At 36.0% G+C, this 25438-nt stretch overlaps 2 protein-coding genes across 2 annotated transcripts; one reads left to right on the top strand and one right to left on the bottom strand.

The window, feature by feature from the left end:
- The first annotated feature begins 43 nt into the window (after positions 1–43).
- Positions 44–19631, top strand: LOC103324624 (U5 small nuclear ribonucleoprotein helicase). Its single transcript, XM_089048396.1, has 50 exons — positions 44–251; positions 355–363; positions 677–729; positions 811–979; positions 1812–2265; positions 2365–2430; positions 2836–2940; positions 3029–3331; positions 4224–4340; positions 4436–4495; positions 4902–4973; positions 5079–5195; positions 5292–5453; positions 5768–5833; positions 5949–6101; positions 6182–6265; positions 6952–7026; positions 7114–7245; positions 7330–7395; positions 7533–7598; positions 7696–7818; positions 8407–8556; positions 8748–8960; positions 9175–9330; positions 9423–9647; positions 9726–9827; positions 9934–10014; positions 10135–10215; positions 10332–10535; positions 10650–10766; positions 10865–10987; positions 11396–11485; positions 11560–11685; positions 11860–11922; positions 13143–13231; positions 13622–13712; positions 14310–14459; positions 14541–14732; positions 14853–14918; positions 15043–15198; positions 15288–15431; positions 16122–16189; positions 16293–16458; positions 16552–16614; positions 16973–17068; positions 17166–17333; positions 18083–18253; positions 18440–18583; positions 18649–18780; positions 19410–19631. Exons 1-50 carry the CDS (start codon positions 145–147, stop codon positions 19491–19493), a joined length of 6270 nt encoding a protein of 2089 aa, XP_088904522.1. The 5' UTR covers positions 44–144; the 3' UTR covers positions 19494–19631.
- Positions 19632–23697: 4066 nt separating this feature from the next.
- On the bottom strand, positions 23698–25338 carry MYB102 (MYB-like 102). Its single transcript, XM_008226705.3, has 3 exons — positions 25031–25338; positions 24808–24937; positions 23698–24708 (listed from the first exon to the last, which is right to left on the bottom strand). The coding sequence occupies exons 1-3, from the start codon at positions 25161–25163 to the stop codon at positions 23865–23867; spliced, it is 1107 nt and encodes a 368-aa protein (XP_008224927.2). The 5' UTR covers positions 25164–25338; the 3' UTR covers positions 23698–23864.
- Positions 25339–25438: the final 100 nt, after the last annotated feature.

The following is a 25438-nucleotide window of genomic DNA, read 5'->3' on the forward strand; positions in this document are numbered from 1 at the left end:
GTCGGAGCCTTGATCCGTATACATTTGTTCGCTTGCTTCATTTACTTTCTTGTCCCAAAAGCCTACTTATAAAACCTGAGTCTCAAAGATTGACATTGGATCGGAGTACCGAAGCTTCGTTTAGGCTGAAGAATTAGGAAAAATATGTTGGTTCAGCTTCCGCGCCTGACCAGCTCTCTGAGAGAGCCCTTTGACATCGACCAGGCCTATTTGCAGCGCAAGCTCATCCTTCAGAGCCAGAAGCCTCGCCAGTACTTCCTTTCAACAATTCACTCTCTTTTTTTTCTTCCTTCTCATAGTTTTTTTTTACTGTAATGTTCTGTTTGGCTGCCAAGAAAACCTAGGGAAAGTGAGGCAAAGTAAGCAGGAAACGTATTAGTATAGGATAGGACTTGGAATACCGAATTTTCCCCTGCAATGAGATTAGTGCAATTTGGCTTAGCTGGTTTTTAATGGAAAAGTTCAAAGCACGTTATCGAAATTTCATGTTCTATAAATTTTCTGCGCCCCTTAGGCTCCTTAGTGACCAAATGGAGGAGTAATGCACTGCTGGGCACTTGAAATTTGTGCTAATTTTTACTAGTCAAGCTGTGTATAATTCCTAATTACTTGGTCTTTGATCAATTAATCCCAAAATAACTTTTGAACCTTTGAACTTTACGCTGTAGGTCTTGAGCTCAGTTGATGAGTCAGAGCTTGCACGGAAGATAGTTTATAGATGGGAAGAAGGTAAGACAACTTGCTGTAATGAAATTGTGGACATACCACGTCGTATATGATATATTGAATAAATCGAAAATTTGTGGACAGCTTCGATTGAAGTGCGGCAAGCTTACAAGCAGTTTATTGGGGCTGTGGTGGAGTTGATAGATGGAGAAGTTCCATCCGAAGAGTTTCGTGAGGTGGCACTCACCGTGTACCATCTTTTTGGCAGGCCAGAGGAGGAAGACAATGTTGAAACAAATATTGCCGGAAAAAAGTAAGAATTATGTTCCCAATAATTAACATTCCTTTTTATCAGACAGAAATTAAATTAGTATTATAAGTGGTTGAGGTGTCATGTTCAAATTATGATATTTACTAACTATAGTATAATTAATGTGCATGGATATCCGGAAGAAATAAGTAATGCATCTATCCAAAAGCTAGCAGATCCAGATAGTACATTTTGCTTTTTTTGTTTTTGTTTTTGTTTTCTTGATAAGTAAAGTTAATTTTAGTTGTACAATTATATTTAAAATTTAGAAACTTCGGAGTCACTGCATTTAGGAATCTCTTGTGCTCTGGCCTCCGGGAACACAATGAACACGTTATTCAAATCCCACTACTAATAATTAAGTCTCAAGATACTTAACTGAACAGTTCTATACCAGATTAAAGGCATGCTTGAGACTGGTTTTGGAAGGTCTAAAAACACTTTTAACATCCAAAAGTGCTTTAGACAACGTCTGGCAGAAAAATTAAAGTGTTTATGGGTCACAAAAGCACCCCAAGTACTTTTCCTGGAAGCACTTGGATTTTTAATAGGTTTTTATGTGTTTAAGAAAGTGCTTCTAGAAAAAGCGCTTATGAACCCCAAACGAGCCTTGACTCATGAAGGATAAAACCAATTCAGTGCATAGTTATACATGATGTTTAAATTTGTCATAAAGATAAAATTAAAGAACACTGGGATTGTGTCTAATGGGTATTTATTTCATTTATTTATTATCCGGGGTTTGAGATTTTGAATAATTTTAACAATAATTATGGATAAAAATGAAGAAAAGTTTCAAGAATTTTAATTGTGTTTACTCATGTTTGAAATGCAGGCTGGAAGTGCAAAAACTACTTGGTCACGCCGTTTCAGATGCTAACGTGCGGAAAGTTGCCTCCCTAGCCCAGAGACTTGCAGGGATGCAGTCCAGTGATAAGGGGACTACACTTGTTTCAGAAAAGCCTGTAAATGGGACTCATGACAATGTGGAATTTGGTGCTGACCTTGTTTTCCATGCACCAGCTCGATTTCTGGTGGATGTTTCTTTGGAGGATGGCGAGTTATTGGGTGAGGAAAGCACTGGAATTTCTTCTTCATATTATGAAGGATTATATAGTCGCGGTAACTTGAATGATCATCATCCTTCTACTGATGGACAAAGCTTCAATTTGAGTTGGTTAAAAGATGCATGTGATCAGATAGTAACAAAAAGTAGGTCGCAGCTTTCTCGAGATGAACTGGCTATGGCCATTTGTCGGGTGCTTGACTCTGATAAACCTGGTGATGAGGTACTCGTTAAATTTCATTTAATTTTGCTATGGGTTTCACTCTCGAGTTTTTGTAGACAACTGATTTCATACTAATTTTGAGATATTTTCTCAATGAAGATAGCAGGTGTCTTGTTAGATCTTGTTGGGGATAGTGCATTTGAAACTGTTCAAGACCTCGTATCAGTAAGACTATAATTATTCTATTACTTTGTTGAACTAATCTTAGTTACTCTTTACGTTTTCCTCCCAAAACAGCACGAACACACACATGTATAGACAAAACAAATTCCCCTTCCCACAGTACACTTTTTTATGTGTCATCATGATCTTCATTTGAAGAAGTGGTACTATGCCATGCGGTGAGATCTTATCTGTTAAATAAACTGATTTGATCTTCAAATGCAAAGTTCATTCCCCTCTCTTTTAACAGCATACCACATTTTCAATTGAAGGATACAATTGTTTCTCTGGCCATCTTGGTATACATATTGGATGGGTTTTTGTTAGAGAAGTCTATTCCAGATTTATGCTTTGATAAGTGTACAGCTAAAGTTTCTTCTTTAAATATTGTTTTCTATATTTTCCCAGCATCGAAAGGAACTTGTTGATGCCATCCATCATGGGTTACTGGGACTGAAATCTGACAAATTGTCTTCAAGCTCTCAATCACGTATGCCTAGTTATGGCACACAGGTATAACCGCTTATGTAAAAGATTTGTTCTCATTAACACATAAATCATCAAAAACATATGGAATCAAGCATTGCACATCTGTTTTCAGGTTACTGTTCAAACAGAAACTGAACGACAGATTGATAAACTTCGGCGCAAAGAGGAAAAGCGACAAAGACGAGGAACAGAATATGGCACTGATAGTGAACTGGCTGCTGTAAATTTTTCTTCTTTACTACAAGCAAGCGAAAGAAAAAATCCTGTTGATGATCTCTTAGCGCTTGGTGAAGGGCCTCAATCTTTAGCAGTAAGTGCTCTTCCTCAAGGAACTGTGAGGAAGCATCATAAGGGATATGAGGAGGTCATTATTCCCCCAACACCAACAGCACAAATGAAACCTGGAGAAAAGCTGGTACCCATTTGCAGTTCCTTCATTCTACTTTATGTTTATCATTTTAGTTTTATTTACTGGTTCTCAATATTCTTACTTAAATTTGATGATTGGAGATGACTTATAAGGACCTTTAGGAAATGCACAAGTGGACCCCAAGTGGGTGAATCTCCTATGTTTTTAAGATACTAGCTGCTCTCATAACACTGAAATACTAGACATGTTTTTTTTTTCTTTCCATGTCCAATAGGAATTGCCAAGTTTATTATACAAAACACGCGAAGAAGGCATGAACAGAGTATAAAATAAAATTAAGAATTCTCGGTGTACAGGTCCTTCTTAGAGAACATTGCCACTCTTTGTTCATCAAGGCAGTCAACTAAAAAAAAAATTTCTTTTGTTGTATTACTTATGAACTTATGAAATGAAATCAAAGTAGTCCTATCTTGGAACTTGCGCAAGGACCTATAAATTGACTGATATGACTTGTGCTAGCTTATAGAAACTTCCCTTATGTCCCCGTCCCAGAGAAAGAAATATTTCTTGGAGGCTTTCTTCATTTTGCCTACATTTTATCCTTTTTTTATTATTTTTTTTTTTTTGGTGTTGATTTCGAACAGGGGAAAGGGATTGGATAGAATGTTGGTTACATGTATAAGCCTCTGGATAGTACTTTCTTTAGGAGATTATATTGAGCATGAAATTCTTTGTAGCTCTAAGATAATTGTATGACTATATATTTCCAGTATGGAGTTTGTAATGCAATTGGAGTTCTCTGGCAAACTAGCCATAATAATTTGCGTGTTTTCTGGTGGTTAAACAAATAGGATTGCCCTTGCTTGTTATTTCTTTTATCACTTACTGACCTCCATTTCTTTTATTGCAATTTATGTTTACTGTCTTATGCTGTCAGATTGAGATAACGGAGTTAGATGAATTTGCTCAAGCTGCTTTTCGTGGATATAAGTCTTTGAACCGTATTCAGAGCCGCATATTTCATACTGTTTATTACACTAATGAAAATATACTAGTAAGTTATTGATTCTGTTGATTATGTGAATACCAAACCATTGCAGTGAAAGTGCTGATATGATATGCTTGAATGTGGTTTCCATTTACTTGCAGGTTTGTGCTCCAACAGGAGCTGGCAAAACAAACATAGCTATGGTTTCTATTCTACATGAGGTATGCAAATGCTTGGCTATTCCTGGGTCTCTATTCTCAATTTTGGCAATCATACTTTTTCTCTTACTACTCTGGCTTGATCTCAAATTTATACATTTGGTTTTGTATTGTGTATGAGTTAATCTGGGTTAATTGCATAGTTAAAATGGCAAGGGAACAGCTGTACTGTCATATGAGCTGGTATATTTTCCTGGGAGGGTTAGTGTGTTAAAGATATCAGCTTGCAAAATAAAGCAAGGACTAAGCTTTTGGCTGCCTTAGTTATTCGACTCCTTTTATGTCATGATGGTGTACTTATAGTACTTTTCATGTTGAATTCAACCTATTTAGTCTTTGAAAATATTCAGTATGGAAGTATAACATCCATTCTGAGATTTAGATAGTGAGTAGGCATTTTCTGTGGCAGATTGGACAGCACTTCAAAGATGGTTACTTGCATAAAGATGAATTTAAGATAGTTTATGTTGCACCAATGAAGGTATCCACCCTATATAACTCTCTTCCTTTTTTTTTTTTGAGCTGGTGGGGTGGGAAAGTAGGCATTGAAATAGTGGCTTGTTATTTATTATCATGTATTTTTCAGGCATTAGCTGCAGAAGTTACATCAACTTTTAGCCATCGCTTATCTCCATTGAATATGACTGTGAGAGAACTTACTGGAGACATGCAACTTTCTAAGAATGAACTTGAAGAAACTCAGGTCACTTTTATCAAATTCTGTGTGATCCGTGTGCTTTTAACTGTACCCAAAAGAGGAAAATGAAAATCTTAACGGCTTCACTTTCTTCTTATTCAGATGATAGTGACAACACCTGAGAAATGGGATGTCATTACTCGCAAGAGCAGTGACATGTCACTTTCAATGTTGGTGAAGCTCCTAATTATTGATGAAGTGCATCTATTAAATGATGATAGAGGCCCTGTAATTGAGGCACTAGTTGCTCGAACTTTGCGCCAGGTAAACTTTTACTGAATTATTAGTGTTCTTGGCTTCTTTCTGCTGAATAACTACCGCACTATTTAAATTAGTTGAGAACATTTGTACAATTGCAACTTGTGCTTATGAAAGTTGGAGAGGTATTATCTGTTTCTTATTAGGGTTAATGTGATAGCGGGATGTTTATATTTAAAATGTTTATCAGATGTCTGTTACAACTTACATTTTACTTATGTAGTTTATGGTTGGTTGCAAAAAATTTAGTTGCTTATGACCTTTTGTTTACTCTTTTTTTGTTGTTTTTTTTTTTAAATTTTATAAAATGTGTGTGGCAGGTGGAGTCTACACAGACAATGATACGCATTGTGGGCCTTTCAGCTACTCTACCGAACTATTTAGAGGTATTTTGGTCACCTGATGATATCTTTTATCTGTATCTTTTGGCCTTGAAATGCTGTACTCTGAAGTCTATTCTATTTATTTGTTAATGTGGATTATTCTTTTATAACCACCCAGGTTGCACAGTTTCTGAGAGTGAATCCAGAAGCAGGACTCTTCTTCTTTGATTCTAGTTATCGCCCAGTGCCCCTCGCACAGCAGTATATTGGTATTAGTGAGCAGAATTTTACAGCCCGTATTGAATTGCAGAATGAGATATGCTACAAGAAGGTTTCTTTTTCCTTGGGCTCTCCTTTGTGTAATGTACATATTAGAACGATTATTTAACTGATTGATAATTTTTCTGCCAGGTTGTTGAATCACTCAGGCAAGGTTATCAGGCAATGGTATTCGTTCATTCTCGAAAGGACACAGCAAAAACAGCTCAGAAATTGGTATACCTTTATATTCCATCTTACTTTTGTGGGTTTCTAATTGGTTGAAATTCATTTTTGCAAGTGTTAATAATAAACTAGTCATGTTGACTTCAAAAAGGAGGAAGCTTCAGTTGGTTGCTGATGCAATTGCATCAGCTGGACCAGTACGATTCCTTGCAAGTTTTGATTTCAGCAATTGTAATTGCCTAGATATTTGTATAATATGTTTCCTTTGGAGAATATGTGCCATTTCTTTTCTCTTATATTGTTTTTAGTTTTCAAGTTAATGATATTGCTTTGGTTCAAAAAGATAAAATTTATCAACAATATGACTTAAGTGAAAAATAAATATATTAATGTACTAAAAAACTATGATCTGTATTGATGCAGTAATCATTGGAAGTTTGATTTTACATGTGTGAACTTATTGGGATAATTTTGAAGTTCCTTAAGATGTCAGTTAAATGGATTATAAGGACCATGTGGGTATAATTTGAAAGGGATGCAATTGGGGATGCGATATTACATATAATCTGAAAGGAGAAAATCTGTTTGTGACAGTTAAATTCTTATAGAGCAACCACCAATGTGGTTTATCATAGCAAGATGAGCTAGTTTCAATTTTTTATAATTTTTCAATGTCAATCATGTGTGGTGTGTCATGCTCTGCTTTCACTTTTAACTACTTATTACATGTTGAACAGGTTGAACTTGCTCGCAAGTTTGAAGGACTGGAGTATTTTAAGAATGATGACCACCCACAATTTTCGTTGATCCAGGCAGGGAAAAAGAAGAAGAAAGAATCATTATTATTAGTATCACACCTTTTATATCTTTTAATACATGCATCATTTTATGAATTTCAGAGGGAAGTTATGAAGTCCAGAAACAAAGATCTTGTTGCACTTTTTGAATTTGGAGTTGGAGTTCATCATGCTGGGATGTTACGTACTGATAGAGGGCTGACTGAGCGCCTTTTCTCTGATGGACTGTTGAAGGTAGATATCATCTAGTTACCCTTTGTAGCAGCACTAATATATTTGGCTGAAATATTTTTCAGATAGTGTTATTTTCTGTTTTAGGTACTTGTTTGTACGGCAACTTTGGCATGGGGTGTAAATCTACCAGCTCATACTGTTGTGATAAAGGTTTGTGCGTATTTCTGAAATTATTTTTTATCTCCATGGCTTAAATTTTGTGCTAATTTAGGTACTTTAATTTTCTAAAGATGCAAGATGTGAAAAAAAACAAACATTATATTTGAGGTACCTGGTGTTTTCTTTAGGGGACTCAATTATATGATCCAAAGGCTGGCGGGTGGCGAGACCTGGGCATGCTAGATGTTATGCAGGTGAGACTCAAAGCTCTTCTCTTGTAAATACATCTTAAGTAAAATTTATCATATGTTGTTTTTTTTATTTTTCTGTTCTCATGATATATTTCTTTAGATCTTTGGACGGGCTGGGAGACCTCAATTCGACAAAAGTGGTGAAGGCATTATAATTACATCTCATGACAAACTGGCCTACTATTTGCGGTTGCTGACAAGCCAACTTCCTATAGAAAGTCAGGTACTTGTGTAGTTTAAGTGAGAGCTTGGAACATTATGTTATGTATGTAGCCAGGTCAGTCAGTGGGTGAGTTCCTCTTATTCCTAATGTCAAGTACCTAGTTAAATTTTAGACAGTCCTTGCATTGCTTATTAGTCAACTTTAGGTGGTTTTGACATATTCAGATAAGTTTTAGGTGGTTTTGAATCTGCGTTTATTTGATTATTTACTTTAAACATTGCTTATCATTCTGCTTTAGATCTGAAAATGTAACTAATTTGTGGGACAAGGTACACTTCAAATTTTGCTTATTAGTCAATTTTAGTAGATCCGGAAGTGCTAGGCCAAGGTATCATTGATCCGGATGTGCCTTTGGGTACTTCATTATGCCTTGACATGCTGCAAAGAAAAGTCCTCCGCATGCTAAAGTTTTATGTTATAAAAGGAAGTAGAATTTGATAAAAAATAAAATGAAGTAGAATGGTGATATGATAACATTCTTGTGTGTTATAAACTCTGAGTTTTGCATGTTTGTATGTTTGAAGTTATCCAAGGATATGTTAAGATGATTCACTTTTCCTTATTGTTCTTGAAATTTTCTCTGTGCAGTTTATTAGTTCCTTGAAAGACAATTTAAATGCAGAGGTGGCACTTGGTACTGTCACCAATGTCAAGGAAGCTTGTGCATGGCTTGGATATACGTACCTTTTCATAAGAATGAGGCTGAACCCTTTGGTGTATGGTATTGGGTGGGATGAGGTAGTCTGTTGATTTGACTTTACCTATATGGTTGATTAGTTGATCCTTGTTGAACATTTTCTTGACTGGCAGCCTGACTTTATTCTCAAGAAGGCATGATGTATAATTCATTTGTCTTTAATGGTGCTTATGTATAGGATATTTGCTTTTGCTTGTTTCAGGTTATTGATATTTTCTTCTGCCTTTTGCAGGTTGTTGCTGATCCTTCCTTGAGTTTAAAGCAAAGAGCTCTCATAGCAGATGCTGCACGTGCCCTGGACAAAGCGAAAATGATGCGCTTTGATGAGAAAAGTGGCAACTTTTATTGTACAGAGCTTGGTCGAATTGCAAGCCACTTTTATATTCAATATTCAAGTGTTGAAACATACAATGAAATGTTGAGACACCACATGAATGAGACTGAGGTTATTGTTTTTGTGAAATATTTTATCTGTATTTTAAATTTATTTTCCTACCAGTTACACCCCCATTCATTTCTTCTATCAAACTCGTTTTCAGAAAAGAATCCTATGCACAGCCTCGAAATATGTTTCTCTGTATTTCTTGTAATATAGAGTTTCTTTTTAATAATTATCATTTAATTTGATTTCGCTGGTGCTGCTTTTTCTGTTCCTTCAGGTAATAGACATGGTAGCCCACTCTTCTGAATTTGAAAATATTGTTGTTCGAGATGAGGAACAGAATGAGTTAGAGACGTTGGTGCGATCATCGTGCCCATTAGAAGTTAAGGGGGGTCCTTCAAATAAACATGGAAAGATATCCATTCTCATTCAGGTTGCTTTGTGCTCAACTGGTACCAAATGCTAGTGAAGAAGTTAGAAAAAGGAAATATTTGTTGACTAATTTATGGCTTATGTGTTTTGCAGTTGTACATATCTCGTGGCTCGATTGATACCTTTTCGTTGGTTTCTGATGCTGCATACATAAGTGCAAGCTTGGCACGCATTATGCGGGCATTATTCGAGATTTGTCTACGAAAAGGCTGGTCTGAGATGTCACTGTTCATGTTGGAATATTGCAAGGCTGTGGATCGCCAAGTTTGGCCCCATCAGCATCCTCTCAGACAATTTGACAGAGATCTTTCAGCAGAAGTTTGTACAACTTACTTTTATAATATTAATTGCAGAAAGTGTAATCCATTGTTTGAACTTATGTTTCTATTCATACAGATAGTGCGAAAGCTTGAAGAACGAGGGGCTGACTTAGATCACCTATATGAGATGCAGGAAAAAGACATTGGAGCACTGATTCGCTATTCACCTGGAGGAAGGGTATATTGTCTTAGTATGGTGCTTTAAAGTTCACCCTGTTGGATACACCAAACAATAAGAAATTTGTTTAACCCTTTTTTCCTTTTCTTTCATTGGCTAATTGAAGTTGGTCAAGCAATATTTGGGATATTTTCCATGGATCCAGTTGTCAGCAACTGTAAGTCCAATCACCAGAACTGTTTTAAAGGTAGCTTCCCTTGTGAACCTCATATTTCTTTTTATAGTAATTTCTACCTCGGTAAATATTGTTGACTCATCATTCAAGAATTATATTTTGAAATACTAAAATATTTTTTTTAATTTTCAGGTGGATTTGGTTATTACACCAGACTTTATATGGAAAGATCGTTTTCATGGCACAGCCCAGCGTTGGTGGATTCTAGTTGAGGTGCTGATGTGGTATCCACTTTCTAGTTAATTTTGTGCTGGTCATGGCTTCATATATTATACATGTTTAAAGAACAAAATTTTGATTGATATTTTAAATTTTATCTTGCATTATAGGATTCTGAGAATGACCACATCTACCACTCAGAGCTTTTCACTTTGACAAAGCGGATGGCAAAAGGGGAACCTCAGAAGCTTTCATTCACTGTGCCAATATTTGAGCCACATCCACCTCAGTATTATGTTCGTGCTGTTTCTGATTCTTGGTTGCATGCAGAGGCTTTCTACACCATATCCTTCCAGAATCTAGCACTGCCAGAGGTATTTATATTTTATTGTTTGTTAGGATATGGTGGATTTTTTTTATTTGTTTCATAAATGCAAGGTACTCCTGCCAAAAGATTTGTCTCATCAGAAAACTATTGGTTTCTTCAGGCTAGTACTTCACACACAGAATTGCTAGATTTGAAGCCTCTCCCTGTGACTTCACTTGGCAACAGTATTTATGAAGCGTTGTACAGATTTTCACACTTTAATCCAATACAAACACAGGTTTGGTTCAGTGGTTCTACACCTTTTATTCGTGTTTTATTTTCAGGCGGACCCATCACATTTCAATGACTTGATACTTTTTTTCGGGAATTGGGCAGACTTTCCATGTCCTGTATCACACAGACAATAATGTTCTATTAGGAGCTCCCACTGGAAGTGGGAAAACTATATCTGCTGAGCTCGCTATGCTTCGCCTATTCAATACCCAACCTGATATGAAGGTATCTCCTCCACTTTTCTGTATACAATATAACACAGAAAAAGAATAGATAGAGAAATGCTAAACGAGAAAGGGTTTGGTTTGTTTCCGGAAGACGGCACTTCTTGGTGCTGATCTGGGTAAAGCTAGGAAATCACTGTCACTACTCACCTGGTCTTATGCTTTCACATTTTATCAAATTTATAGACTGAATTACTTGTGTGTTTTCATACCATACAGCTCTGCTGTGATTTGATTCTGATTATCATCAAATAGTATGCTCTGTAGTTAAGTATAAAATTTTGATTCTGCACTTAAGGTTCCTTTTTGTGCGGGTGAAACATTTGGTGTATGATCTTTGTGCTCCATCACGTGTTTTGAATGCTGCTTTATACACTAAAGTGTACTGTTTCTGAATTGTTGACTGTAGGTAATTTACATAGCACCTTTGAAGGCTATTGTTAGGGAAAGAATGAATGATTGGAAAAGACGTCTTGTCTCTCAGCTAGGGAAAAAGATGGTGAATTTTTTCCCCTTATAGCTATAAATAACATCTTAACATGTGGTACTGGTAATAACTCAATCGTTTATCAGGTTGAAATGACCGGAGATTATACTCCAGATTTGATGGCCATATTGTCAGCGGATATCATAATATCTACACCTGAGAAGTGGGATGGTATCAGTCGTAATTGGCATAGTCGAGCCTATGTTAAAAAGGTGCAGTCATTCATCCACATATTATTATTTTTTTCTTCTTCAAGAAGGCATTAGTTTACTTGTTTTATTACTTTTCTACTTAATTTTTTACTTGTTTTTTACACACTTGAATTCCACTAGATCTTCTCAAGTCATTGTGCAAGCTATGTCTTAATGTGTGTATTTCATCAGTAGGTTGGGCTTATGATCTTGGATGAGATTCACTTGTTGGGAGCTGACCGGGGACCCATCCTTGAGGTACCTTTGCAAAACTCTAGTGCTCTAAGCTAAAATGAACCAAATAGTTTTTTGTGTAACATCCTTTTTTTGGGTCACACTTTGTGTAACATATTTACTGATATTATGGATTGTGTAGTAAAATTTGAGTTTTGAGCATCAAGTATTACCCCTATAATATTTCAAATTATTTATTCAACTCAAATAAAAGAGGTAACTCAATGAATATATGGATTGAATGTAGCTATTCCTTTAATTTGTAAAGGATTTATAATGGGATGCTTCAAAAGTTCTGCTCCATTGGGTTCTAAATCACAAAAGTTGACATATAAGAGAAATGAACTTGCTTATTTTCATGCTGCAGTGGCAACTGGCAGATACATATCTCCATATGTGTGTGTGGACACTATTCTTTAGATGACCAACTGATATACTTCTGGAGAAGGAAAACTATTCTTTTATTACTTTACTTTTTTTATATATTCATAATATCATGAAGATGATGAACATAAATGTACTACAAATAAAAGACAGAGAGACTTATAGAGACTTATTAACTAAGGAAAGTTGTGGGGCACCTTTTATTATTTAGTTTTCGAAACACTGCCTGAGCTTTTTCAAATAACAATTAGGCATCTTATTTCCAACTTGGTGTTTGTTGTAATATGAAAAGACTTTCTCATTAATATTAGAAAGACATACTACTTTAAAGGACTTTTCTAAAACAGTTAATAGTTCTTTCAACTTTAAATATATCTAATGTGCATGTTTTTTAGGTCTGTATTTAATGTATGTATTAGGGTTATCAACCTCTGTACAAGTTGGAGCAACTTTTGTAATTTGTGATCTAGAGTCAAGTGTGATTAAATTTTATCATAGGCTTTCTGTTCTCTATTTTTATTCTTTACCTATTTTTTTTATTTTTTTTTTCATATGTAACGAAATAGTAGATAAATGACTTGATTTCTGAAGGGAAAGTCTTGTGATAGCATTATTCCTTATTGAATGTAAACTTTTCAATTTCATGTTTCTTGTATTATTACTTAGCAGGTTAGTATTAGGCTCATAAGTCTGCCAATCTTAATTCAATCCTGTAAATATTTCTTGAATCTTTGTTATTTATAATTGGATCCCTTATTTTTTAAATAGTTATGTAATGTTTGCAAAATTATATGTACAAATTTGATGGAAACCAGCACATATTTGTTGGACTGGGTTTGAGTGCAATTTTTATGTTCCAGGTTATTGTGTCAAGGATGAGATACATATCATCACAGACAGAGCGTGAAGTACGGTTTGTAGGCCTTTCTACAGCTTTAGCAAATGCAGGGTATGTTTTTATGTATCTTTGATCCTAGCATCATGTTATCTCACTTCGAAGTCCTCTAGTATTTTTTATGTATAAATAATTTGTTGCCATACGTACATCTGATGCCGAGTTGGATCCTTGAGTGACATATGTTTGTAGATCACTCAATGCAACCCTCTCTGATGCATTATTTAGTTAGATATGGTTTAATTTGTCATCAATATTATCAGGATTCTTGGGCATGTTTTAATTATACTGCTTTTATAAAATTGCAAAGCTAAGCAAGAGTGGTAGTTGTCACGTGCTTTATGCTCTTTTGTGGAATTGGCGCACTTGAATTGGTTTATTTTTCTCTTTATCCTTGCTTAATATATTATGTTCTTATATTCTTATGATGTTGCAATTACTTAGGGATTTGGCTGATTGGCTGGGTGTTGGGGAAATCGGACTCTTCAATTTCAAACCAAGCGTGAGACCTGTACCTCTTGAAGTCCATATCCAGGTAATTGATTTAGTGTTTCAAATGGATTCTGATTTCATTTTCAGTCTCTCTGTTCTACTTTAAAATGATTTGTCAATTTGTTCTCCTGGGGAATAATGTCCTTAAATTTGCAAGCTACTTTGTAACAACTTCTCTGTTATTTCTTGTTCTGTGTTATTAAGTTTTATTGTAATTGTTTTGGTTTTATAGAAACAATAGTGGTATGGTAGTTATTTTTAGATGCAGAGTTAATTGTGAGATTTTCTGATCATGGTCTGCAATCCTTTGCATTAATATTAGCTGTTAAATTTGTATCTCACTGGACACTTAGTCCTATGTAATTGTATCTTTTCTCAATAGTACATACACGTGTTGAGAGATATTACATACAAAGGTATTTAAAATTGGATATGTGGCCACACAAATTATACTGTTTTCCTTTTGATCTATGCATGTTAACTTACCTATTATTATGATAGTGATGATGTGCACTAGATGAGGTAGACATGTGGAGCTGTGTCTGCTTGTACATGCGTGCCTTTTTCATGTTGAGATGAAAGTAGATAAGGGCCTTATGTATATTTACTTCATAGCAGTAATATGTCAGTTTATGAACAGGGATACCCTGGAAAGTTCTATTGCCCAAGGATGAATAGCATGAACAAGCCAGCATATGCTGCAATAGGCACCCATTCACCTACGAAACCAGTTTTAATATTTGTTTCCTCTCGTCGACAGACAAGGCTTACTGCATTGGACCTCATTCAGGTTGGATTCAAGGTCATACTGGAATTATGAAGCATTCCATAACTGTTGACTAATTTTTTTTGTGCTTTTCTGTAATTGAAGTTTGCGACATCAGATGAACATCCAAGGCAGTTTCTTAGCATGCCAGAAGAAGCCCTACAGATGGTTCTTTATCAGGTCACTGATAATAACCTGAGGCACACTTTGCAGTTTGGAATTGGATTACACCATGCCGGTCTGAATGACAAAGATAGATCTCTGGTTGAGGAGCTTTTTGCAAACAACAAAATTCAGGCATTTCTCTTTTACCTCAGTAATCATGAGTCTTTCCTGAAAAACACATTAGGAAAGGAGAATATAAAAAGATCATTTTCTTACTCTATATACTGATTGGGCATATGTATTAAATTATAGGTATTGGTTTGTACCAGCACATTGGCATGGGGTGTAAACCTTCCAGCTCATCTGGTCATTATTAAGGTATGGCAAAATTTGTGCGGTATCTTTTTCATTTGGTTCCTAGATTTACAAAGCTTTCTAGCAGGAGTATACTGCAGCAGCTGTTCTTCAGGACAAATTTACAGAACTGTTGATTCTCTTGCAGGGAACAGAATATTATGATGGGAAAACAAAGAGATATGTTGATTTTCCAATCACAGATATCTTGCAAATGATGGGTCGTGCTGGCCGCCCACAATTTGATCAACATGGGAAAGCAGTCATTCTTGTTCATGAACCCAAAAAGAGCTTCTATAAAAAGGTTAGATTTGATGTGGTGAACTTTATATAGTTAGTGGAATGCTATATTTCATAAGGTGCTGGAATAATTTGTGGTTTTATGCATTGCAGTTTTTATATGAACCATTTCCCGTTGAGAGCAGTCTGAGGGAACAGTTGCACAATCACATCAATGCTGAGATAGTTTCTGGCACAATTTGCCATAAAGAGGATGCGTTGCATTATCTTACCTGGACATATTTATTTCGTAGACTGGTATGGTTTTGGTCACATGACTATAGAATAAAAAATGGAAAGAAAGAAATATGTGAATCAGATTACTTGCTTTTCTCCCTTTATAATCAACAGTTGCTCAGATTCTAGTCATCATTTTTTCTTCTTTTTGGAAAAGAAACACAAACTTTAAATGAATAGAGAAACAAATATATCTACAAGAAAGATGGGAGTAGATGTTCATCACAATCTGCCCGCCTAACAATTAATAAACAGAAATCATATTACTTTCACCACACATATCACAAGCAGTCCACCAATTTTCAATATGCATGATCAATTAATAGCTAGTCTATTAGGGATGGCCAGATGTGCCCGTAGTGGTAATTCATGTTCTGAATGTTCACCTCAAATACTAGGAATCAGGTTGTTTGGGGTTTTGAATATCAGAACTTCTAAGAAAGTCAATGGATGAAGTCTTGCAGTCCTATATCTAATCAATAAAGCATTTTCCTTTTTATTTTTTCAATACTCTACACCTATTTTTTTTTTGCTGTAAAAGTTCAGAACACCTATCATTTCCATTGCTGTTGTGACAAGAGCAGCACAATGATCCTCTTGTACTTAAATATGGTGAAGACACAAATTAAAAGCCTTTGGTTTTGATTATTTTGTGTCCTTAGTATTTGATTTATTGAGCCTGTACAATATCTTACATGAGCATTTCTGCAGATGTTTAATCCAGCTTACTATGGCTTGGACAATACTGAACCTGAAGTTCTCAGCTCTTATTTGTCTAGGTAATACCATGCTCAATTCTCATGGATTTTTATTTTATTTTAATCAGGATATGCTTTCTCTTTCGGTGGCATTGCTTTGATTACTTATTGATTATTTTGGCAGGTTAGTGCAAAACACATTTGAGGATCTGGAAGACAGTGGATGCATCAAGATGAATGAAGACAATGTAGAGCCAACGATGCTGGGTTCAATAGCATCCCAGTATTATCTTAGCTACATGACTGTATCAATGTTTGGTTCAAACATAGGATCAGATACATCGCTTGAAGTAAGAAATGGTTCTTGAATATTTTTATTCAGCATTCTAATTTCTCGCTTCTACTTTTTATGCCGTTTTGCTTAAAAAGGTTCTGTACTTCAGGTCTTCTTGCATATCCTATCTGCTGCTTCGGAATATAACGAACTTCCTGTGCGGCATAATGAGGTAATTAGTCTATGGTTGGCTCTTACTTGGGTACTTGCTTTTTTATTTTTTATTTGGATTCATAATGAGGCACACTTGAGTGATCTATTAACCGTGGATTCTGAAAATGGAGACAATTAACACTTGACCTATGACAACTAGCTTGTGAGTGAAGTGGCATCAGTCCTATTTATATCATATATCGCGTCATATGGAATCATTCTACCTCCATACAAATTTGCTAACAAGAATATGTTTTTCTTTGCATACCACAAAGACAACCTAAAGTTCTACATCGGATCATAGTGAAATTTGAAATATTAAAAAATTATGAGATCTTTTTCTTGATTTCGAACTGTAATATCTTCTTTGATAATAGGAGAATTACAATGAAGCATTGTCTGAGAGAGTTCGATATAAAGTGGATAAGGACCGCTTAGATGATCCACATGTCAAAGCCAATCTGCTATTTCAGGTCAGAGTTGTCTTCAACTATATGTTTTGTCCTGTCGTTTTCCTTTTTAGTTCTCTCATCGTTTTATTCTCTTACCAAGCATGAATTCTGCATTCAGGCACATTTCTCGCAGTTAGAATTACCAATCAGTGATTACGTCACAGACTTGAAGTCAGTATTGGATCAAAGTATACGAATCATCCAGGCCATGATAGATATATGTGCTAACAGTGGGTGGATTTCAAGCTCAATTACTTGCATGCATCTTCTGCAAATGGTCATGCAGGTATTCTTCTTAGTAGTTACAATTCTGACTTCTTAGTAGTACTTGCCCCGAATAAAAGACGAGTGCAAATTGGCATTCTGCCTTGTTAATATTATTACATTCTACTGCCAGCATATCAGTTGATTAGTTAGAGAGGTTAATCGGCTATGCTGAGCACCCTTGAATGTTGTTAGTCCATGCTTCTTTCCTGTATTGTTTATGTTGTTTTGTTTTTTCCTTTGTCTTCCAAGAGAAGCTCCTCTTTTGTGTCTTTCTTTTTCACAGTAAATTACCCTAAAAAAATATAGATCCATTTCAGTAGGACTCAAACCTTCTACAAAATCACAAATAAGAAATTCCAGGTGTTAATATCATTGAGGATTTTGTATTCTGAAGAATCAACTAGAAAATTGATGCCTGTCTATAACAATTTAGTATTGTCTTATTTAGGTAGATTTATCTGGCCTAAGGAAGGATTGGATGTGAGTTAACCAGACCTTCAGAGACTCCTAAAACGTGAGAAATTATGACTTACTCATTAAAATGTTGTTAGAAGGGCCACTTTGGAATTTAGCCATATTTTTGTCTGTAAGGACAATGTGCGACACTTGCACTTAAATGGTACACTAATTGTTTCTGAAAAAGGTGAAGATTTGATTTATCTATTTATTTATTTTTAACAATTACTCTTTGACTCGGATGATTTGTTCCTCAAGAAAGTAGAGTTTTCAGCGCCTAGTCTCTTCTCATATCTTTTGGGTTCTTTTCAGGGTTTATGGTTTGATAGGGATTCTTCCTTATGGATGATGCCATGCATGAATGTAGAACTTGCTGACTCGCTAAGCAAAAGAGGAATATTCAGCGTACAGCAACTATTGTATCTCCCCAAGGCAACTTTGCAGACCATGATTGGAAATTTTCCTGCTTCAAAATTGTATCAGGTACGGACTTCTAAGATAGTTGACACATGGCTGACTAACCCACAGGTCAAGATTTAACATGACTGGACAACTTTTTGAGTGGGCTGGGTAAGTTATTGAAATACAAGTCAGTTATGGGCTTTCAGGCATGTTAACTGATTTCAGTAGCTTTGGCTGCTTTGCATCTACAATTTTTCGTTGTTCTAGGATCTGCAGCCTTTTCCACGCATTGAAGTGAAATTAAAACTTCAGCAAAAGGACAGCGGAAAGTCTCTCTCTCTAGACATCAGACTGGTGAAGACCAATTTCAGGCAAAACAAATCAAGAGCATTTACCCCGCGTTTCCCTAAGGTAAAAATTTCTTGTTCTAAACTAGTAATGAGAAACCAAACTGAGCTTCAGGTTCTCTTTTGCAGGTGAAAAACGAAGCATGGTGGTTGGTCCTTGGGAACACCTCAACAGGGGAATTATATGCTCTGAAAAGAGTATCTTTCTCTGATCACTTGGTTACTCACATGGAGTTACCATCAGCTCCTAATACTCTCCAGGTACTATGTGGCTTTTTTTGTCAATTTGACTAAGACCATTATAGGAATATACATCGAGTACATTGTTCATTTTTACTGAACATCCGACTTTTGATATTTTATTAAAATATGGTCACTACAGAGTAATTTTCGAGAGACGTTTACTATGGATGAATGGGGGTTATTGTAAATGGACCTTTATCTATTACTGCCCACCACTTAAAGAAATTTTCCTACATTATAGATTATTCACAGTTTTGTATTTGTTCTTTCTTAGTGATAATAATAGTACTAGTTTGTTTTCAAAAAATTTAGTACAACTACGTCCACCACAACTACTACTTACGCATTATCTTAACACCACTACCACTACCACAATTGAAATTATTATTGTTATTGTTGCAATTCTTAACAATAGTTTTCTTAAAAATTTGTTAGGCAGAGTATTTTTATTGTTGTGGCTGTTATCAGTGATAGTAGTAGCAGATTATTACTATCTCCAGACCTATTACTAACACCACTAAAGAGTCCATGCATTTATGTTGTAGGAAGAAGACAAGCTTGAATTTTTTCCCCCTTGAAACTTCGTCTTTATAAGTTGAACTTTTTCTTGCTTTGCTTGCTGACATTTTTTTAACCGTGCTTTTCAGGGGATGAAATTGACTTTAATTTCAGATTGTTATCTGGGCTTCGAGCAAGAGCACTCTATTTCAGAGCTTATTCAACGGCAGTAACCAAAGCAGGATATATTATCAGTAGATGCATTGGACCTTAAGGTGTATATTTATTGATATTTATTATTTTCTGTCTTTTAAAATAGAAAGCATGAGGACTATAAAATTCAACAGCGAAATTTAAAAACCAAAATAAAACTCAAATATATATATATATATATTCATGAATAAAATAACTGCTGTAATTAGCTCCCTGAGAAATTAAGGCTTTATGATGGGCTAACTGAAAACAACCAAACTGCATAAAATTGCAAGACCAAGATTAGGAAGAAAATTAAGGCAGAGGTCAATTATGGGGTACAAGTAACAGAATGAAAAGTCAATGCTTTCAGAAAAATCCAAAGGTGGAGATCATGGTGCTGCTATGCGTTTTTGCCTCTAAAATGCGGCCACGTTGACGGCCGGTATATAAATACTTTGGCTTAAACATATTCGTTTATTTCACCGGCTTTAAATGGCAAAAACAGAAACCAAAAAAGAAAGTCCAAATTGGGCTAACTTGGAAATACAAGCCGAAAATAATAAATAATGTCAAAAATTCCCACGTCTTGTCTGGGCACCAAACTTGAGCGATTGTGACTTGAAGTTGAATATGAACACCCCTTGCCAATGTGCTGGATGACCTTCTGTTTCTCTCATATGATCCATTGTCCTAAGTCCTTACCCCAAGCTATCCTATAATCTTTGTCACCAATTTGGAATTAATTTCTGTCATTATAGACGACGTGCCTATAGCTTTTAATCTAATAAATCTGAATATATGATTTTTGACGACAGTGGATCCTCCCATTCTGATTCCCGGACTGTTCACTTTTTCTCTTATGTTAACTTGAATGTGTCATGCAAACAAAACTTTGAACAAGTCAATCTGTAGAGACAACTATACATGATCACATATCTCTTCCTTGATGCGTTTACATTGATGTACATCAATCCTTCGTTTGTCTAGTTGTCACTCACCAACCGGCTGAGCCTGAAATCTGTACGATTTTGATCGTGGAAATACATTATTGGGTAACCCTAGAAAGGGTGTGTGGTGTGTGCGCTTTTATTACAATAAGAACGTTAGAAAAAATAAAAATAAAACAAAAACTCTCTTCCAAACATAATGTCAAAGACTTAAATTCCACCGCAAATGTTTCGATTCCTTCCTTGATAAGGATCGTATATGGCTAGGGACATGGATTGACAATTGCTTCTTGCTGACTTTAATGGGTTATTAATGTTTGAAAACATATACAATTTCCCTCCAATTATATCCCAAGCGTTGTTTGACTCAAGTAGTCTTTGATTATATGTAGCATTAATTCGATTATGACAAGGGAAGAGGTGATGTTCCAAAACCCAAATTTTCATCATGCGGCCGAAAGTTTGAGCACAATATTCGAGACATTCCCAATTATTCTTGTTACAAGTCAGAGGATCGAAATTAATGCACGGTGAAGAAGAAGAAGAAAACTTTGATATAGATTTTCATCTATTATCAACACTCTAAATTTTAGGGAAAAGTCTCAAATGTATATTGAACATTAACGTTGCGTTTAGTGATTGACAACTTTTATCAGTGAGAAATGAAAACTCATAACTTTTGAGAGGGATTTGATGGGCACACAAGTTGGCCTAACTTTTGCTTCTGCAAGTGCAACAGAAACCCCATCTGTCTTTCTTGTTCCAAGTATGAGAGGAAGCCTCCAAAAGTCCATTCATTCATTGTCAAAGGAGCCGTCACACCTCAATGAAAAATTGTCACATGCGAGACCCCATTTTCCTAAAATTCTTATCATCATTTTCAATTTTTTTGTGCGTTTTTGTCTCAAATATACCGAGAAAGAAACAAACAACACATGCTAGAAAGAAAGTTGAGAACCAATTTGTTCAAAGAAAAACTGAGGCGCTGAAAGACACAAACCCACTTTAGGAGTTTACTTATTCAAAACGTTGAAGGTCTTTTTTCTTTGGGCGGTCGAGAGAAAGTGAGAGATATGGAAAAGCCTCTCTCTCTCTCTCTCTCTCTCTCTCTCTCTCTCTGTCTGTAGATGTTTGTGGTCGGCTGCTAGTCATACCCCAGCCGTAATCATTGTATTCCACAAAGTTGTCTGCATTTTATACAGATGTAAACAATTTCACGCATTTATAATTTTTTATGAAAATTATAGTTTTGGTTTTTTCATCCTCCCCTCTCACCCTCTCAGAATCCCATCATCACCCTCATTATCACTCTCATTTTCCTCTATATTCTAGCACAAAAAATGAAAAATAAAAACTAAAAAATATAATTGAAATGGTTATCAAACGGACAGTTTCTCATACCATACCAAACACATTGGAGGCAGGTGTCTAGTTGGCGCGCAATGCATACATATTAATCAGTTACCTAAGTTTTCCTTGACGCATGAATGATGCAAGGCTTACATGCATGAAAGGGGTTTGACCTTGAACATCAATAATTAATGAATGAGACTTATGAGCTCGATATTTGATATTGGACCTTCTAATCGGGCGTGTAGAAGATCATACCTAAATATCTTGCAAATATCTTTTACTCTCACTTTAATTTTTTTCTTAATTAGGATTAACTTGTAAGACGGTCATACCTAAATGTGCACACACAAAATGCTAAAACCATTGGAGAGACCAAGCCAAAAGATCGTCCACACGAGTTCAATGTGCAAGTAAATCTGCAAAAAGGATGTTTCAGAGAGACGTGTGGATAACACATTCCACGAACCACCAAGACAGACATTAGTACAGGAAGAAACAATGTGAAGTGGAGGGAGATCTGTTGAGAAATACACATGGGACCCGCTTGAGATATATACAGCTCTTTGTTTTTCTTTTGATTGATGATCATATTAAGGCCAGGACAAGGTTCAAAGTCATATTTGGTCATGATTCACGAGCTGTCCATAGCTGATTTATCTAGGGACAAATATTGTCAATAAATTTTGATGTCCATTTCTGAATTTTGTAGCCAACTTTACAAAGAAAGTCTGAAGTATGAGTTGTATTTAGGTCAAATCCCTCGCTTTAGATTTCTTAACATCAACAGCTGAGAGTCACTTATTTGTTTTGACAATCACAGTTAATTAACATTTCTGATTAAATATCGTAATGTATATAAAAAAAAGGGACCCACTCAAGCTAATCAATAATCATCAGCCCAACTATTCCCAATGAACACAAAATTCTTCCCGAAAACATCAGCAATTGTAGAAATTTGCAGTCAAAATCCTCACCACCACCACCATGTACTTTGTCTTCCTTTTGCCACAGCCCACAAAGGCCTCAGCACGACCTCTAAAGTTGTAAAGTTCCAACTGGATAAGACCACTCTCTATCGTCCAACCGGTCACACCAAAACTCAAGTCCCGGGCCCACATATGCATTATTGAGTCCACGTGTCCCAAACGCTGACGCAATTAATATTAGGTTCTAGCATGATACGGCAGCAAACTAATAGCATGAAGAAGAAGAAGAAGAAGAAGAAGAAGAAGAAGAAGAAGATGATAAAAGAGACGAAACCAGCACATGAAGCACGCCATGATTTTTCAATAAAGCGAGGGCTTGGCTTACGTGGTCCCCACAACATAATAATACTCACCGCTCATGCAACGCCACGTACTTACCCCGTTTCGTCAAACTTGCAATTTCAAGACAATCCGCCCATGCAAATAATTACTTTATTAGTACGTGAAAACGACACTTAGCCATACAGGTGGCGTGAACAGGTGTCACTCCCATGTCCCCCCCGGCAGACTTCTCCGACTCTGTCGCCGGAACATTGGACTCACTGTCGGCATCCAAGAAACCGAATCTTTGAGCTCCTCTTCCTTTCTCTTTGTTAACTTCGTGCAAGCAAAGCTTTTCACTTAGATTTTTTATTTCCTCTTATAGTTATTTCTATATATAAATAGAAAATTAAAAAAATAGTTGCTTTACTGTGACACATTTAATTAAAATGTCACTCTTCTTGTGAGTCAGCCAAAATAATAATATTATTCTAAATCGATTAATTATTATTATTGTCTGCATCAGGTTTTGTCTGAGCATTTGTCACAAGTTCAATACATGACAAGCTTTTTACTATGAATAAGTAATAAACTTTTTTATAATATGATAGGACATAATCCTAATTAAGGAGACAATTAATAAAAGACACATCAATAATTGTGTCATTAGAAAAAAAACAAGGGACATGAAGAACTTGCTTAAGGATACAGTAAGATTACGAAAGTTGCAAAGACTAATTATTAGACCATTTCACATGTATCAACAGCACCAAATCCCAATGCCCGGAAAATTGGAAAATTCTAATTATAGGATGATCGTTTGATCCTGACAACAACAATAATAATAATAATGAATATTTTTTCACATGAATTCATTAACATCCAACATGTCTTGGATGTCAAACTTCAACATGTTGCTACAGTAGCTTTCGCGTTCGTCCTCTGTGCTGCTGTTGAAATTGTGCGTCGTCGAATTTGAATTCAAAGGCGTTGGGCTTGAGGAAGGGGTTGAGAGGACTGAAGTAGTGAAGCTGAAATTCTGGTTGCTGTTGTTGGAGTGAAAATTTGAAGTCTCAGGTGAAGGATGCAAAATAGTTTGGTGGTGATCTGAGCCATACTCGTATGCAAAGCTTGGTAATTCAACATACTCATCAGTAAAATTTGAAGGCCCAACATTGCTTTGCTGCCAATCACTGGGTTGAGAGTTTTGTGAACTAAAATCACTTAGGTTTGATGGGTAGTCTCCATTGGCCGGCTGCATGATGAGTTGTGGAGCTTCATTGGAGAATGAGATTTCTTGAATGGGCTGCTGAAGTTGGTTAGATTGGACTTGTTGAAATGGGATTTGGAGATTGTTGCAAAGTTGGTGGAAGTTGTTTGTTTCTTGAGAGTTTTGAAGAAGGAAACTGTTTGAGTTATGGTTGTTTTCTCTTTGAGATTGGATAAGAGAAGTTGCTAGCCTCAGTAGCTCTGGGTTGAGGCCTATGGGTTGGCCAAGCAGCCTTGAGAAGTTCATTTGGTGCTGGTGAGACGAGTTGTAGAGAGATGAGCTCAGAATGGATGACAAGTCAAGAAGGTCAAGACGAGGGCTGTGGGTGACTGGATCAATTCCCATCCGGAGAAGCCTCTTTCTAATGTGGGTGTTCCAGTAGTTCTTGATTTCGTTGTCGGTTCTTCCGGGCAAACGAGCCGCAATTGCAGACCACCTATATATGAAATAAACCCATTAGCTGTTGAACTATATATTATTAAAGAGACAATTTGAGTTTCTACTACTAATTAATTAAAAAGTTTAGCTTAATTACTTGTTGCCCAATATGCTGTGGAGTTGAATAATTGTCTCCTCCTCTTCAAAAGAAAATCGACCTCGTTTGATATCTGGCCGGAGATAGTTGGTCCATCGGAGACGGCAGCTCTTCCCGCACCTTTGTAGCCCTATTGATCATATACAATTCAAAATTATAAGAGAAAAAGTTAATTTAATGAAAATAAACAAAGCTTCAAGTCTCATAATCCCATAATATATACCTGCATTCTTGGGGAGGGTCCTCCAGTTGCCATAACCATGTTTCTGAATATAATCAAGGAGCTTCTGATCTTCCTCCGGAGTCCATGGACCTTTCTTGAGGCCATTTTTGTCGCAACAAGGTGCTCTTCCCATCCTTCTACTTTGAACGGCTGAGATTAGGATTAGTGCTCCAACACCCACAGGCTTATAAATATATGTATTTAGCTTAGTGGTACTGTTTGTAGCTCATGTATTAATTGATGAGAAATATGGGTCGAAAATTTGGAGGATTTAGACGGAAGAGGGTAGCTAGTAAGAGATAATGGATTAGTTTGTAGGGTCCGTATGGAAGACGTAGATGTATAAATAGGGCATGAAATGGAAGGGTAAGAAAAAAAAAAGGGAGAAGTCAAAAGGATTCGGTGCCG

The sequence above is a fragment of the Prunus mume genome, linkage group LG3, assembly GCF_029339155.1.
Source record: "Prunus mume cultivar Tortuosa linkage group LG3, ASM2933915v1, whole genome shotgun sequence".
NCBI lineage: Eukaryota > Viridiplantae > Streptophyta > Magnoliopsida > Rosales > Rosaceae > Prunus > Prunus mume.

Coding starts and splice junctions, on each gene's coding strand:
- MYB102 (XM_008226705.3), bottom strand. CDS start 25,163: ATGGGAAGAGCACCTTGTTGCGACAAAAATGGCCTCAAGAAAGGTCCA. Junction 24,938..25,030: donor GACCCTCCCCAAGAATGCAG/GTATATATTATG, acceptor TATGATCAATAG/GGCTACAAAGGTGCGGGAAG. Junction 24,709..24,807: donor CACAGCATATTGGGCAACAA/GTAATTAAGCTA, acceptor TTTCATATATAG/GTGGTCTGCAATTGCGGCTC.
- LOC103324624 (XM_089048396.1), top strand. CDS start 145: ATGTTGGTTCAGCTTCCGCGCCTGACCAGCTCTCTGAGAGAGCCCTTT. Junction 6,102..6,181: donor ATGAGATATGCTACAAGAAG/GTTTCTTTTTCC, acceptor TTTTTCTGCCAG/GTTGTTGAATCACTCAGGCA. Junction 7,027..7,113: donor CACAATTTTCGTTGATCCAG/GCAGGGAAAAAG, acceptor TATGAATTTCAG/AGGGAAGTTATGAAGTCCAG.